Source organism: Suillus clintonianus (assembly GCF_016758775.1).
Source record: "Suillus clintonianus strain FC179 chromosome Unknown DEU56scaffold_10, whole genome shotgun sequence".
Lineage (NCBI taxonomy): Eukaryota > Fungi > Basidiomycota > Agaricomycetes > Boletales > Suillaceae > Suillus > Suillus clintonianus.
Genome location: NW_024539234.1, coordinates 519,287 through 534,313, shown reverse-complemented (window position 1 = coordinate 534,313; position 15,027 = coordinate 519,287). Strand labels below are relative to the sequence as shown.

At 49.6% G+C, this 15,027-nt stretch overlaps 6 protein-coding genes across 6 annotated transcripts; 2 read left to right on the top strand and 4 right to left on the bottom strand.

Annotated features, from left to right (window-relative positions):
* Positions 1 to 199: 199 nt before the first annotated feature.
* DEU56DRAFT_752785 (major facilitator superfamily domain-containing protein) lies at positions 200 to 2,598 on the bottom strand (the record flags this gene model as incomplete). The annotated part of the gene is made up of 14 exons (XM_041349653.1): positions 200 to 256; positions 367 to 491; positions 552 to 583; positions 648 to 789; positions 964 to 1,147; positions 1,200 to 1,236; positions 1,285 to 1,435; positions 1,492 to 1,570; positions 1,623 to 1,687; positions 1,743 to 1,851; positions 1,932 to 2,039; positions 2,091 to 2,215; positions 2,266 to 2,326; positions 2,374 to 2,598. The coding sequence occupies 14 exons, from the start codon at positions 2,596 to 2,598 to the stop codon at positions 200 to 202; spliced, it is 1,500 nt and encodes a 499-aa protein (XP_041212786.1).
* A 622-nt stretch (positions 2,599 to 3,220) lies between these two features.
* On the bottom strand, positions 3,221 to 4,646 carry DEU56DRAFT_728991 (uncharacterized protein; the record flags this gene model as incomplete). Its single annotated transcript, XM_041348068.1, has 3 exons — positions 3,221 to 3,777; positions 3,839 to 4,309; positions 4,379 to 4,646. The coding sequence occupies 3 exons, from the start codon at positions 4,644 to 4,646 to the stop codon at positions 3,221 to 3,223; spliced, it is 1,296 nt and encodes a 431-aa protein (XP_041212785.1).
* A 796-nt stretch (positions 4,647 to 5,442) lies between these two features.
* DEU56DRAFT_729011 (uncharacterized protein) lies at positions 5,443 to 6,528 on the bottom strand (the record flags this gene model as incomplete). Its single annotated transcript, XM_041348071.1, has 2 exons — positions 5,443 to 6,270; positions 6,319 to 6,528. The coding sequence occupies 2 exons, from the start codon at positions 6,526 to 6,528 to the stop codon at positions 5,443 to 5,445; spliced, it is 1,038 nt and encodes a 345-aa protein (XP_041212784.1).
* A 32-nt stretch (positions 6,529 to 6,560) lies between these two features.
* Positions 6,561 to 10,880, bottom strand: DEU56DRAFT_35592 (glycosyltransferase family 2 protein). The gene is made up of 21 exons (XM_041345832.1): positions 10,703 to 10,880; positions 10,571 to 10,627; positions 9,565 to 10,511; positions 9,407 to 9,514; positions 9,058 to 9,357; positions 8,849 to 9,008; positions 8,710 to 8,792; positions 8,637 to 8,659; positions 8,478 to 8,584; positions 8,412 to 8,425; positions 8,314 to 8,357; positions 8,035 to 8,266; positions 7,964 to 7,984; positions 7,775 to 7,911; positions 7,578 to 7,723; positions 7,419 to 7,521; positions 7,336 to 7,360; positions 7,044 to 7,286; positions 6,960 to 6,986; positions 6,775 to 6,903; positions 6,561 to 6,725 (listed from the first exon to the last, which is right to left on the bottom strand). The coding sequence occupies exons 2-21, from the start codon at positions 10,617 to 10,619 to the stop codon at positions 6,675 to 6,677; spliced, it is 2,949 nt and encodes a 982-aa protein (XP_041212783.1). The 5' UTR covers positions 10,620 to 10,627; positions 10,703 to 10,880; the 3' UTR covers positions 6,561 to 6,674.
* A 165-nt stretch (positions 10,881 to 11,045) lies between these two features.
* DEU56DRAFT_35365 (uncharacterized protein) lies at positions 11,046 to 11,477 on the top strand. Its single transcript, XM_041345812.1, has one exon. It carries the CDS (start codon positions 11,096 to 11,098, stop codon positions 11,348 to 11,350), a length of 255 nt encoding a protein of 84 aa, XP_041212782.1. The 5' UTR covers positions 11,046 to 11,095; the 3' UTR covers positions 11,351 to 11,477.
* Positions 11,478 to 11,603: 126 nt separating this feature from the next.
* DEU56DRAFT_908798 (uncharacterized protein) lies at positions 11,604 to 12,665 on the top strand (the record flags this gene model as incomplete). The annotated part of the gene is made up of 1 exon (XM_041357033.1): positions 11,604 to 12,665. The coding sequence occupies one exon, from the start codon at positions 11,604 to 11,606 to the stop codon at positions 12,663 to 12,665; it is 1,062 nt and encodes a 353-aa protein (XP_041212781.1).
* Between the last annotated feature and the right edge of the window lie 2,362 nt (positions 12,666 to 15,027).

Here is a 15,027-nt window from a genome sequence, read left to right as displayed (position 1 = left end):
TTCTGCACAAGTTCAAACCGCCAACGAATGATTACAGGCTGTGTCGTATAGGCAAGTAAACACACAACTGATTCTACAATACCAGGACAACAGTAACAATGTAGGTCGAAACACCCAAGGAAGGAGCAGATGTCATGAATGTGATCGCATTGGTCGCATAATGGTCTCAATCTCCACCACGCTAATATCATCTTTTTTGTCAGGCGACGGTATCGAGTCCACTCTTTCCCGTATCGACCCGCTCTTCTCTATTGATCTGACGGACTGACCCGAGCAGGACATGCCCATTTTATCCATCGGCACCGCCTCCACATGCCGGCTTGAATGCAGGTTCTGCGCCATGCGTTCGTCCATCTCCCGCCGCACCTGTTTTGCGCGTACAAACGCCACGGTCGAGCCCACCACCATCACTAACACGCCATGCAGCACGAACGCTGCGTGCATGTTGTATGGCGGGGAGGCAGTCGAAGATGCACGGAGGGCGCCTTCCGCTACACGAAACGGATATCAGGAATGATACTCGTCGTTGAATAGGGAAGGGTGGGACATACCGAGAATGAATACGGTGCCAAATGCATTTCCTCTTGTGAAGAACGTCGAGTGAGCATGAAGACATAGGGCATAATAGATAAGGAAATGAGACTTACACGCACCACAAGATGGCGGCACTGCCATCTGCATTTCGGGTAACCTCAACTCCTAGCTCGAGGCCAACTGGGAGCATGATCAGGGAGCATATTCCGATGATGACCATGATCGCGAAGAGGCCGCCGGTGTTATTTGGTTTTACTGGAGGAGGATCAGATCACGTACATCGAAGACGGGATGGGGATGGAGATCGGCGCGATCATCAGAAGATGATCGACCATGAATCACGAAAAATCTGCCACGTCATCGAACGAATGCGGACTAATGTACAAGAAAGGCATTGTGTACCAAGTGAAATGGACCCATGATGCTCACCTGCCCAGATCAAACTCAACCATCCTCCTGCAGCAATTGGGACAAGAATTTTTAGAGTTATGCCCAGATGATGGGTCAATACCCGATCGAATAGTGGAGCAGATATCACACTGGCAATGACTCCACTAAGTAGGAGGGTTGCGCCAAAGAGGCCTGAAATGGCGTCACTGTACCCCTCAGGTTCCTGTGGATGTCATGTTTGGCAATGATATTTGGTGATGAGAAGAGAGACTTACGAAATATTGCGCTGAGAGGATGCTAAGTGCGTTTGCCCTGCACGAATTTCAAATATGCGCTCATACGTGAGGTAAAAACACTCACGCGCCAACGAGTACACCAAACAGTAGCGTATTGATGAGAAAGTCCAGCCGTTCGCGAGGAGCCATATAAGCAGGGTCGTGGATGTGAACTTTCCCGACCATCGCACGTAGGAGTGAGTGGAGCGATTGTGGAGCCTTGGAGCCTGCATATGCTGTTCGGGAAAGTCAGTAACGTACAAGTGGAAATTGTGAGGCACGCAAGACGTACTGGGTGGGGTTGGTGGTTCACTCTCTATGAGAAATAAGGCAGGAGTAGCTATGGTAGATATAATCGCTAGGACCAGTATCTGCACCAGAACACCGTAAGACACACAACAATAGAAGTTTGAGGGAACGCACAGATTGCCTTGCGGTACCGACTAGGGGACTAAGCAACTGGCCAATCGCGCCACCTACAGGGTTGGCTGTCGGGTGCTAATTGAAGACTACGGTTTTCAGAAAATGAGGAAGGAGGCTCACCAACGGCGATCACCATTGTTGCTGTCGTTCGCCCCTTAAGGTCAAACCACGTCTCGGAATATTTCGGACCGAGAACTTGAAAGATAGGTTGTGATATTGCCGAGAAGAACTGTATGTGATGAAGACCCGATGTAGATAGGAGTGGATAAGTGACATGAAAATGGAAATGAATGAGAAAGATGTGCGCACCTGTCCGAGGATGAGGAGCGTGTAAGCGCTCTCAGAGGACAAGGTGGTGATGCTACCCGCATAGCGCACCCAGCCTGATATGAGGAGTGTCAATACACCTGCTTCAGCCTTTGGGAAAATTCTATATTAGATGGAGCACAAGAGGCGGAAGGGACTCACACAGCGGCGAATGCCGAAGCGCGTACAAAAGACAGGAACTAGGAGGGAGACAGGGAGGTAGACGCAAGATATGATGTTGCCGAGCCAGTTCACCTGGTCGAGAGAGATGTCAAAGGCCGCGGCAGCTATTCAAGACTATCAATTAAAAATATTAGGGCTGAGGGTGAGTACACACCATCATTCGATATGGGCCCAAACCATGCCCAAGGCATGCCAGTCACGAGAGCCAGTAGAATCTATGGTGCGATGAGCACCTACAACATGAGGTGGTGAGTAGACTCACGAAACCAAACAGGCCAGTGAAGCGGCGTCTATATAGGCGGTAAATGGGGAGTTGATCTAAGTTGTCCTCCTGATTCGGTTCTTCGACATGAGTGATGCTGATGTGCCGAGTACAGTGATTGGTATCATGAGCGATTTTGGTATCGGGGTATAATTCAGATTGTACGCTTGAGATAGACATTGGACCGTGCGGTTGCGAAGATGAAACAAAATCCTGCGGGACCATGATGGTGGAGGCCCTGGCAGTGGAGTTGAATAGTCGGCGGCGTGCTAATATACCAAGGACTACAAGGGGGATCCCAGTGGGTATGACAGTCAGTGACAATCGACAAGGGGAACTTGAAACCTGTATTGTAGACCCGAACTAGAGCTAGCCTAGAGTGAAACACGACGCCACTATTAATATTTTGAACCGAATATTGATCAGTGGTATCTATGACAGTCCTATGACATGGCAATTTAAATGACGGTCCCAAGCTTCGGTCTCCCACTAGGATCTAATCCTAAATTCAGCTAGGAACCGGTCTCGAAAGCAGTGTTTAGCTCCGAGTTTATATATCCGGTCTCGGTGTCAGGGCCAGTGAACTGAGTCCCCTTACAAAGTGTCTCAGCCCTGCAAAGGGAAGCAAATCAAGGAATAAGTGACCGGGACCCCTAATACCGCCTTGTTTGCCGGAATCCCTCAGCAGAGCCTCATAGTTATCTATCATTGTATACTTAGATACATGGCAGGCCTTCTCACATGCTCTTGAAACCCTACCGGTACCGAGGATTTCAAAAGTATCCCAGCTGACATCAGTAAAAAGATACTGAATTAGTTAAAAGGCACAAAGGAAACACAACTTGCGTCAGGCAAATAAATAATCATAAAACGTCCCCTTCACTGCCTTCTTCCCCGCCTTCTTCATCCCCTGTTGCTTTATCGCCCGTCGCATAGGTGGTGGTCTTCTCGCAGGGGACCTTGATGGTGATGACCCACTCCGAGGCTCATTCCACGCACTAAATCGGGTACGCGCATTCCGCACGTACACACCGCCGCTCCCTCGCACGCCAGCTGCGCGTGGTGTCCTCTCCAAATCATTAGCTTCCGCATCTAGGGAGAGCGACTCTACGGACGCTGCGAACCCTTCATCAAACTCGAGGTCTGATCCACCGATCACAGACCACGCCGTGGGGGATGAGGGTGCCTCCGAAATTGCTGAGAGTTCTCCGGCGTGTGCTTCATGTTCTATCTCGGATGCAAAGTCCGAGTCCAGGTCAGACGTGTGAATATCAGATACGAAATCTGATTCGGTATCAACTTGGGAAATGTCTGTCGCAGGAGGCGTGTCGAGTGTTGAGCCCACGGCTTGCGCGACTTGGGGTCGCAGAAGATATGTCAAGCGTGTACCATCGACCTCTTTACCTACGTAAAAAAAAAATAATTCAGCTTGCCAAAAGTATTCGGAGCACAGTCAGTCACTTACTGAAGCTAACAACCCCATACCACCGAGCCAGACAATGTACCACATACCTTTCAAACGCACCATCCGCACCATCCTTCCCAACAACCCACACAAGACCGACCGCCCGCCTGCTCACCTCCAGCACATCTTCCCTCCCTCCTACCTTCTCCCCAGGAAAGATCATACCCTCATCCTCTCCCGGGTACGTCCCTCCCTCAAGCCAGGCGCACAAATGACCCTCAATCGCTTCTACTATATTCCGGGCGCCTGGTCTGGTTCTCAATGCTCGCCGGGCGCCCTTTAGTGAGAGTGAAAACAATCCAGCAGTAGCACTCGTGGGGTCACGAGAACCAGGAACACTAGGAGGCAGCACGGATGACCGAGGAAGATAAGGAGGTAACGGTATGGGAAAGGTGGAGAGCTTCGAAGGGACTGGCACCGCGTGATCACCGCGCGAGGGTGGCGCAATATGAGGGTTATCCGCAAACTTAGCTGTGAACAACGAGAAAAATGTCAAACTATGCATTGTATGAACATTCCGTGAATAGTAACGCGACGTACCGTTTTCCCTCCTCCGTATCCACCGCTTCCCCTCATGTTCGTCCCGGCGCGCTTTCGAGATCGAGGTCTTGGGTGGTGTAGCTGGCGGACGCTCGCGGAGGTAGGCATATCGGTCTGCGAGCTTCGGGTTGCGCAAGATCGCAGGAAACGAGAGCGGAACGGGGCTGTCATTTGGCACCTGAGTCTCAGTTTTCCCAGGAGGCTTCTGAGATGGAATGTCGTCGTCGATTGGCTTTGCACCTGGTAGTGCAGGTGATGATGCGATCATCGATGGAAGGAGTGACGCTGCAGCCGCAGGTTCCGAGTCCTCTACGATAGGGAGCAGGACTGCAATGCTTGCTTGAGCCATACTGACAGTACTGCAGTGGGTCGGGTTATGAACTGAGCCTGCAGATATATATACGCTAGAGCATGATATTCGTCTAAAACTCACTATCTGTGACTTCGAAGAATCGAACGAGTCAAGTGCAACGGGACCGTACCTGGCCGTATGTAGCGAGGAGTCAAACAGCGTCACATCCGCGAACGTAATATACAGCCTCGGATGCAATTGCACACTGAGTACAACAATGCGATACTACATACGACATTCATTGACTTCAAGTCAACGTCAAGTGCCGACTGGGCCCTCGCCTGCTCAAGCACTACAAGCCGCTGCAATTGTCATTACGCCAACCCATGACAATGGCTAGGTAAGAGACCAGTTGTTCGTCAGTAGAAGGATCCAGGAGGAACCACCGGGCCAATTTACCCCGACACAAATTGTGATATATCGTCTTAACCGTGGGTCGCAGTTGAGTGACGACACCCAGGAGCTTCGAGCGACTCCTCGTCGTTTCTGTGCATGAAATCAATGTTAGTGAGGTTGATGTAAGTCAGTCGACTTGTACCAAGGAAAAGCCATACATCCATGGTGACAACAAGCAATGTTAGATCAATATATGATGCCCTGACCTGGTTCCTTTTCTACATTTGTAAAGAGTTAACATATATACAAAATGAAGCTACATTACAGACCTTGAAGGCGAGCATCCTCTACGGACTGATCCTCTAAAATCAACGATTCAACGTCTCGTAGGTAGCTTGCGTTTGCGAAAGAGGCTTGTGGGCGCAGGAGCCTCTAGAGAAGAGGGAATCACCTCTTCCTTTTTAACAGGTTCTGGTGGTATTTGAGGTTCTGCTTCAATTTTGGCATGTACGACCTCTTCTTTGGCAGCTACAGACTCCTCCGGTTTCACCTTTGGAGCGCCTTCCCCGCCAGAGTCTGCCTTCACGCTGTCAGGGGCAGGTTCGTCGGATGCCGGTTGAAACGCTGCGCGTTTCCATGCTATCTTCACCTTCCCATCGGCAGGTAACGCGTCTGCTTTGATATCGTCTACAGCAGCCTTCGATGGATCAGGCTGCGGTTCCGTTGACTCCTCTTTCTTCACTTTGAGCTTGATAGGTATGAGTCCCAGGTCGTGGAATCCTCCCAAGCCAATGTCGACCGTCTTCTTCCTCAGCTTGAGTTCACGCTCGTCCTCAACATCGTCCATTGGTGCCACACGTTTCCTGTCACCCTCAGAAGACCCTGCCGTCTCCCCGTTCGCATCTTCGGACGTGCTTGGAACTTCACCCCGTGTCGGTGCAGGAGACGCCGATGAATAATGCTGAACGAACTGCCACTCTCCTGCGACACCCATCATCTGCCTCATCTCTGCCTCGGCCTTCGCTCGCTCCGCATCAGGGTCTACATATCCTAGTGACGCAGCCGTTGAGTAGTTGGCGTATGGATTGCTTGGTTTCGTTGGAGGTTTCTTCGGCGCAGGTGCTGCAGCGGGTGCCTCACGTGAAGATGATCCAGCTCCCCCAAGTCCAGCGCCGACGTCTTGAGCATATGCTGCGGCTGCGGCCTGAAGTATAAGTTAGCACATAGTTTGGAACACTGCGTATTAACGCACCTTGCTAATCCTCTCCATCTCACGTTTCTCCTCGTCCCTATCCTTCACGGCTTTCTCGCCAGCCTTGTACAGCCCACGGACGAAACGTTCGACACTGCCTTTATGGCGCATTCCATTCTCGTGGTGCTGCCTAGATGGAACATCGTCTGCTATATAAATGTTGCAGTACTTGCAGTGATAACGTTTATGCGACACCCAGTATTCCGACATCGCGGTCGAGAAGTGAAACTGTGTGACACCACGTGACAAACCGACTCGGATGCATCCACCATCGCTACTATGTAATCTGGACACAGGCTTGGAAGCAAGAGCTTACTGCTCGAAAATAATAATATGTCTCTACAAGGTCCTCGTCGTTACGCAGTGAATATTCTCGTCAACAGATATAAGGTTGAACCGACGAGGCGCTGCAATCCAATAAGTCCTTGTCTAGTCAAGCGAACATGGAATACACACCACTGAATTAGTGATTGCCGCAAACGAAAGGATGAATATCAGATACGCCTTCGTCCGTGATACGCCTGCGTCAGGATTGAAAGTACTTGATGAATCGGAACCGGAGAGAATCATGAGCAAGAGCACGCCCTGCCAGAAAGGCGTCTGATCGGCACATGGTCTGAATTTCGGTTGAACTGACTCACATTCGACAACACCCAAGCCAACAGTACCTGAGTATTAGTATTGAATGTTAGCTTCCGGTCTATATCTCAACGAAAACATCGCACATTAGTTCTAACATTGGCGTAGTAGTCGATAGCCGCCATCTCTCGCTCTCGTTCCGTAGTTACCTTACCCTTGTCTTTATTTGCAGGTTTCCGGTATTTCAGGTTATCGATCGACTCCTCATAGATACCGTTCACGTCTGCAGCTTCGGCGAGCATGGCGATATCGACCTGAGAATGAGAGTCTTGTACTGCGGCGCCGAGGTCTGCATCTGGAACCGCATCTTGTTTTGTGCCCCACGATATCTAGGGCGCTGTCAGATAATATGCCCTACTAGCACAGACTCTAACCTACATCATCGAGGTTCGAGAACGCGTATCTTTTGAACGGGTCAGTGGTTATCGCTCTCACAATCGAGTCAATAAAATACGACATACATGCTCAAGATGTTCATGTATGTCGGACTCAGTAGAATGTATTGCACGAAGCTGGTCAACATATGCCATGGGTCGAACGCCAGGAGGCTGCTGAGCACATACACTATCCAGATCGAAATGGGTGACAAGCAAAAGGACATCGTGATAAATAATACTCACCTCCATAAGTTATCGCCACGCTCAGAAGGACCACACCTCCACCGGCTTGACTGTATGCGGCTACACCACATAGCACAGATGCAATGATGAGGTATACCATCAGGACTGCCAGGAACAGTGAGGCTAGAAGGTATTTGCGATGAGCCCTGTTTAGATGTCAACATCAACATAGCTTGGACGTCGAAGGAAACATCTACGCTTTAGGCTTGTTCCCCATAGACAGGAGGAAACAGGCGATGATTATCGAAGCCAAAAAGTACTGAACTATGGCATTGAAATATTTGATGGAGGGCACACCAAATGACTTGTCTTCTAATGACGAACTCAGGACGACCTGTGAAAATCACTCAATCTCTGCACCGATTATAAATGGCCTTGAAACTGACGAAAAACAGGTAAAAGTTCCCCTGAAAATTTATCAGTCAACGTTTCATCCAGGCAACTGCGAGACACTCACAATCCCGAACCATGAAAATATCATGTTGATGATATTATAAACGGTCTCGACCATAAGGGTCACTTTTCGACTGAAACTGTGGCCAGACCGCATAATTTGCCCTACGTGTGCCACAGCATACACGGCTGCAAAAAATGAGCCATTCAGCCATCGCCGACGCTGGCTGATGAACTCTGGTAGCGCATCTGGGACGTCTGTTTCACCAATGGCGCCCTTGACATACTTCAACACCCTGTTGAAACAGTTAGGAGTGTAAAGCAATGACAGATTGAGTATTACCAGTTCGAATTTGCTTTCGCTATGAGCTCAAAACAAAGGATGCGCTGGGGGTTGAAAAATCTCAGCACACGGCATCATCCGGAAGCAGGGAAGCATACATCTTCTGCAAGATCTGCGTTCGAACATCAGAGAAGTTGCAAAAGGAGCCTGATGCAAGGACATACACATGTTTGATGTAAATATGTCAGTATCGTGGCCATGGAGAACTTCGCCCTTGAAATAAGAAGCTAAAGGACCTGTTCCGTCCTTGTTATTTGCCAATGCGATATACCTATGTAAAGCCATATCGTCAGCGTCGCCGATAACTGGTGACTCCAGCGTACCTATAAGCAGAGAAAGCGCCAGGCTGTTGTTATTAGTTACATTAGTTGCGGTAGAATCAGCGCGGCAGCATACCAGGACACTGATGTAACCGAACATGCTTTCCATAGGCTTATCCAGAATATTGCTAAGTTTGTACTCAAAATTTTGAGCTGCAACTAGGAAGACACTAGATGTCAAGAAACATCATCGTCAGAGGAAAGAAATGTCGAACCTAGAGGATTCAGCAGGTACTGCCAGTTCTTGCCCTTGTATACTGCGATCTCACCACACGCGCCACCAACGTTTGAGTTTACGTCGAATGTTTTCCACAGCCGATATATGCTATTATTGCCTGGGCGTGTTCCAACATCAAGCAACACGCAAATATTAGGCTGAAGATGTAGTAAGTGTTGCACTATTTTCGGCGACCTCATCGCCTACCTGTAACATGGGTGCAAAGGCATTGAAGAACCATCGATGGCTGTTAATCTTCTTTTGATTCTTCTCCTTCATGCAAAACATGATTTGCGTTGGCACGATGCCCTTATCTGGATACTTAAAGTGAAGGTTTGGATCCAGTGCAAAGGAAGTCGTGTACTCGAATAGATGTGCTGTGACCTCCTTGTCGTTAACTTTGTTCTTCATGTGATCTCCAGGCTGGTAGACTCCAAGGAGTGTCAAGCAGTCGAGCACACGAGGGTGAACCTTCTTGCGACCATCCGCTACAATACAAATAACAACCTGGAGGGTATGAGAAGGGTAAAGCAGCATGGGACAGAGGAGCGATCACCTTTTTCCAGGCGTCAGGTCCCCATGTTTGGGAATTCTTGCGTGAACAAAGATGCGCGATATTGCGCATCACTCCATACAAGGTCCTGCAAAAGAGGACCTCATCTTCCTACAATAACAAGTTTTAGAAGTAGATGTCTAAACCATACTTGAACTCACGTTATACATAGTGATAACAATAAATAATTCGGTTGTGCGTCCATTCTCGTTCTGTCGGAGAAAGAACTTCTCTCTCTCGAAATCATCGGGGTCACAAGTGACTGCTGTGTACCGCGTCTTGATCATCTCTGGCTCCCCCCTGTAAGGTAGGACGAGCTTTGGAGGCACATTAAGGTCTACGACGAGATTGCCGTTTGTCAGCTGCACCCGTTTCTTTTTCAGGCGTCTACGAACACGCCCAACGGGTGCAGGTCCAAAGTGACGGGTCTCGACAGGCGTCTCTGGCTCTGCATACCCGACTGAAGCACCAGGCGTCTTTTCGCCGTCGTCATAGTACTCTTCGGTGCCGGGAACGTCAGCATATTGCGAGATATCATACTCGTCATTGTGTGCCGCCTTCTCATCTTCGTAAGGGTTAAACTCGCGAGCTTGAGAATATCCTGTGTAATGAGTAACGTTGTTGGAGTCGAGTTTGTAGTCTTCATCCATGAACGGAGTGGGTGACCGTGATCTTGGGGGGTGATAGGAAGAGCGGGTGAAGTTGCCCGATGCATATGCCTCTGTGTCGTGCTGGAAATGATCAACAGAGCTGCCCAATCCAGGAGATGTTCCCGTGCCATAATTTGAGTAAATGGTGGGTGTGGAACTGAAAGGAGTGGTGACGAGGTGTTCGTGTGATGAATTCGATTGTGGTTGAGGTAGCACTCGTGTGGGGGACTGTTGAGTGTACGGGGTTTGCTGGTAAGGGTATGTGGGAGTGTTATGGTCTGAGAAAGGGTCATGACCCTGCGAAGAAGTAGGCTCATCAGTTGTGTACGAGTCCTCAAGATCCAACGTTTCTCCGGTCATTATCGTTGGAAGAAGCTGCCCCGGTTGATACCTTTCTGGCGGCTGACGAGAATCAGAAGAAAGAGGTCTCTTTGTTGCTACACTTTGCTCAAAGTATGCTTCACTGATTTCGCGCACGATCAGAACGTGACTTGGGGTTACGACGACAGGACATTACCTGTTTGCAGATTCATGCGAACCGACTGAATGGTGATTGGGCGTTTCATCTTGTCGACTAATGGATGCGTATGAAAGCACATAAACCAATATGAGTGCCGAAAGCTTCTTCGTTTGTTCCAAATGCACTCACGAGCTGTTTGGACTTATGAATGGTTGCTGATATTCAGCATCCCTGCTGACGCCATCTGATACGCTTGGTACTGGTTTTCTACGCGAGAATGCGCGCTTCATTCCTGGAGTCTTAAATAATCGTTGAGCCGTTAAACCAAAATGCGTGCTGCGGTGCAGATGTTCAAGGATGATGTGACAAGATATAACGTGGCTGTGACGGGTTCGTGTCGCGTCTGAGTCACGTGCTCGCAAGTAAGCATCAGATTTGTTTCCGTCTCATCCCGTAGGTTACCGGTTACCGGTTACCCTTCAAGATTATTTGTATATGTTTTGTAGGACACTAATATATTGGAGACTCCGCAGTGCAAACTCAGTGGCACCATCGATTGACCATCGATTCGACCCACAACTAATGCATCAGGCTCTGCTTGTTTCCGAAGTCCTCTCGGAGATATTTGCGCATGTGGTTGAAAATCTGGGCCCACGGTCTGCTAGCAAAAAAGCATCCCTTAGAGCGCTTGCCATTACATGCAAAGCTTTCCATGAGCCCGCAATGGATTTGCTTTGGGCTAATTTGAATGGCCCGGGGTTAACACCACTGCTAGGCTGTGTACCGAGGTTACATCAATTGATATATTCTGACGGATCAAAGGTCAGTCCGGACTAGTCGTGCTTCTTCCTGTTCATTGGCTCACTGAGTACTGAAATAGCCAAACTGGTCTGAAGGCGTCGAGCCATTATCTGAGCATGAAGCCCACCAATTTCTGCATCACGCCGCCCGTGTGCGCTCATTGTGTCTGTCATGCAGCCAGCAATTTCATTTTTTCTCAGCCCTCCCCATCGAGACATGCATCTTCCCGAGACTGCTGTCATTGACTTTTATAATTTCACGTCATCAACATAAATACCTGCATCTCTTTATGTCCCCTACGCTGCGCCATTGTTCTCTATCAATCATTCATCCGGAATTGAAATCTCTTGCAACGCGTTGTGCCGCTTTGGAGCACTTATCTTTCAAGATTCCTGAATGGGAGCGGCAGTCAGCGGATGATCGGACCCTGCTGTGCGACAGCGTCCGTTTATGCAAGCGGCTCGTAACTCTGTCCTGTCTACCTCTCGACTGGGCATCATGGAAACACCTCTCCGACCTCCCCAGCCTTCTCAAAGTGTCAGTCTGTGAACCGCGCAGTGCCTCTCGTTGGTCAACGGACTGGGATATTACCAATTTCACGCCTTTCCGCAACATCACGACTCTTTCTTTCAACGTAAACACGGCTGCATACGCTATCACAGCCATGCAACACTCAGAATTCCCCTCGCTTAAAGAGTTCGAGATGGTTGCCGATGTTTTGCCTTGCTCGGAGGCTGAGAAACTCCTTCGGGCTCTATCCAAATGCAATGCAAAGCAGACCCTTCAGCACATCAATATAGCCTCCCGTATTGCAAAAGATCAGGAGCCCTCGGGCGAATCTTTGGCAGCGGTTACACAACTCTTTTGTTTCTCGCAGCTCCGAACTCTGCGGCTCAATCTGCATTATTGCATCCACATCGACAACGACCTTCTTTTGGAAGCTATAGCGAGTTGGCCGCACATCCTCTCGCTGGAATTAATAGACTCGCGGATGCCAACTACCATTACATTCCGCGGACTATTCGCAGCGCTCCGTCTATGCCCCCACTTGCATACGCTGCGCATATTCATGGACCTTGTGGATATTGATATTGATCCTACAACCGAGTCGTTTCAACATACCACCCTACACACATTGGAATTCAGCCGGTCTGATGTAGCGGATGCTAAAGCTGTCGCTCGCATTATCTTCTCCGTCCTCCCTTGCGTCGACCACGTAAACCAGCGGGATACCTGGGATGCCGGTATGATCTTCTATAATGTATGGGACAAGGTCAACAGCCATCTTCGTTACCTTAAATCATCTGCGGTTGTTGTCGACGATATAAAAGGAGCAGTCGCGAAGTCCTGAGTGTGGGATACACTCATCATCCGAGTCTGTCCTCTGCCCCAAACGCGCCATATTTTAAGGTCGCGCTGAAGTGCAGGACGATCCATTCGTGTATCAAGTACAACTAATAGCCTACTATTTCTACCACCACAGAAATGTGACGGCCACATGTGCACACGTCAGCTGTATCATCAGTCCAGCGGCGCTCACTTTTCCTATTTCCTACAAGTGCCTTGATATCAGGCGATCAAGCATCTCCGTTCCAAGAGGTGTAAGTGTGACATAAACCTCCTCCCAGGACCTAGGTTGGTGATGCAGGCACGGGCCGCTCGTCATCTAACAACCGCAGGTGTCTCTCAGATCCAGGAGCAAAGTTTATGACAGTGGGTATCGTCAGTCATGTGTGCATTGATGTTGTCGAAATAGGGCAAGCCAGTGAATGTTATTGATGGTCGCCAGCGGTCACTGGTAGTCACTGGTACCGTTGAACGTCTACTCGACAATGTGAAAAATGATTGAAGCAGAAGTCCAATGCTCGAATATCATGTTCCGTTCATCTTGGTCAGCCTCAAAGTCTACACTACCTTGAAGCAGTGGCGGCGCCACTATCGGTACTACTTAGTACAAGCACGATGCGAACCAGTCACAAGATAGTCATTAGCATCAAAGCTAGGTTACTTCAATCCAACTCCATACCACTCCCCATAGTATTGCCTAATAAACATGAACAGGACAGCATCATCGACGGTAAATTAATCAGACGTAATATAAATACTCCCATCTCTGGTCACTAAGTCGCCAAGCGTCCGGATTCTTCCCGTTCGTAGCAAAATTGTACGCAAAAGGCTCATGCTCATTAATGGACTCGAAGATTCGACGGGAATATGCTCGAAGTCGACCTGATAGCCCAATAAAGGTGTCTTGCACTTCTTGTCAATGCTCTGGGAGAGAGACGCGTCTCGTACTTGGCTTAGATCTTTAGACATCCTACGTGAAGACGATTGCTTGATGCTTGGGCTCTCTTTGTGTGACTCCTTAATAAACGATTTGGCAGTGTGGTTCCTCTTGCCGTTTGGGACGGTGGAAATTGGTCTTTCGTCTTCATTGGCAAGTTGTGCAGGCCCAAGTTCCAGCGTTTCGTCTGCCACAACTTTTCGGCGCTTGTGAGAAGCGAGTGGCGACGAAGATGTGGGCGATGTCCTTCTTCTTTTGTGCGTTTCAGAAGTCTTATCAAGCGGGTCCGCAGCCTTGCCTTTACCCTTCCGAGAGTTCATGAAACTAGGTGCCTTCCAAGCCTCTGCGTCGTGTGAAGGGGTTCGGCTTGTTGGTTCAGCCGGACGTGGGGAGATTGCTTGAGGTATAATGGAGTGTAGGACTTCAGACTGGGATACCGAAAGACTAGGGGAAGCAGAGAACAAGGAGTGCATAGACGAGGAGGAGGGTTGCGGTGAAGTGTCCCTTATGGGTTTGTGTTCGTCCAATGGCTCTTCAAGTGCCTGTGAAGAAGTGGTATGCAAGACAGCAGAAATATCGGCACCATCGACCGCATCGACATTCATCGTGTCAGGACCTTCAGCCGTCGATGGTTCCAAGACTTGGTGGGTATCTGCATTAGTGCTAGACGGTTGATGATCGTCACTATCGAGTCTCTCATGAACGTCCCAGTGGGTGAGACCCGGAGAAGAACGACCACCGCCCCAATGACTCTCGGGTTGGTCACTTGGAAGCGTCAACGAAGCTCCACGACCTGTGACGAAAAGGGTGTGGTTGGCAGCAGCGGGTGTCGACGTTGGTCCTGGCTTGAATTCTTGCGTCAGCTGGGATGGAAACGGAAGTCGATGTGACTGTGATTGAGATTGAGACTGAGACTGAGATTGGGTGCCCGAAGTATCAGAATTAGGGACGAGAATCTGGGTTGGACCTGAGTGATCGGCAAATGACGGCGGCACACCTGGGTGAGGAACTTTTCGCTTTATGTTTCTACGAATGGCCACAGATGAAAGTGACGCAGGTATGGGGGATGAATCTAAAGGGGATGTAGGAACGATTGTCCGTCTGATGCGCTGCGCGGGTGTGGGTGGGCGAAGGGGCGAGGTAGTAGGGGGTGTGGATGGTTCATGGATGGAACCGTTTTCCTCCGTCGAAGCTTCTGCGGTCACGTGGTCATTTGGAAGCTCGTCGTCTCCGTCGTGAGCTGAGGATGGCAGTGCTCCAGCAGGGCTTCCGGGCGCAGATGAAGGCCATTCTGAAATTCTGGGGGTAGTCTGCTCATTTATATCTCGCCCAGGCGTGCGCGGCGGGGTACGGGGTTGCCTCGCGACTGTATTTTGATTGAAGTCAACGCTCCGGGTGATGTACTTTGGTGGGGATATGGGGCTTACCA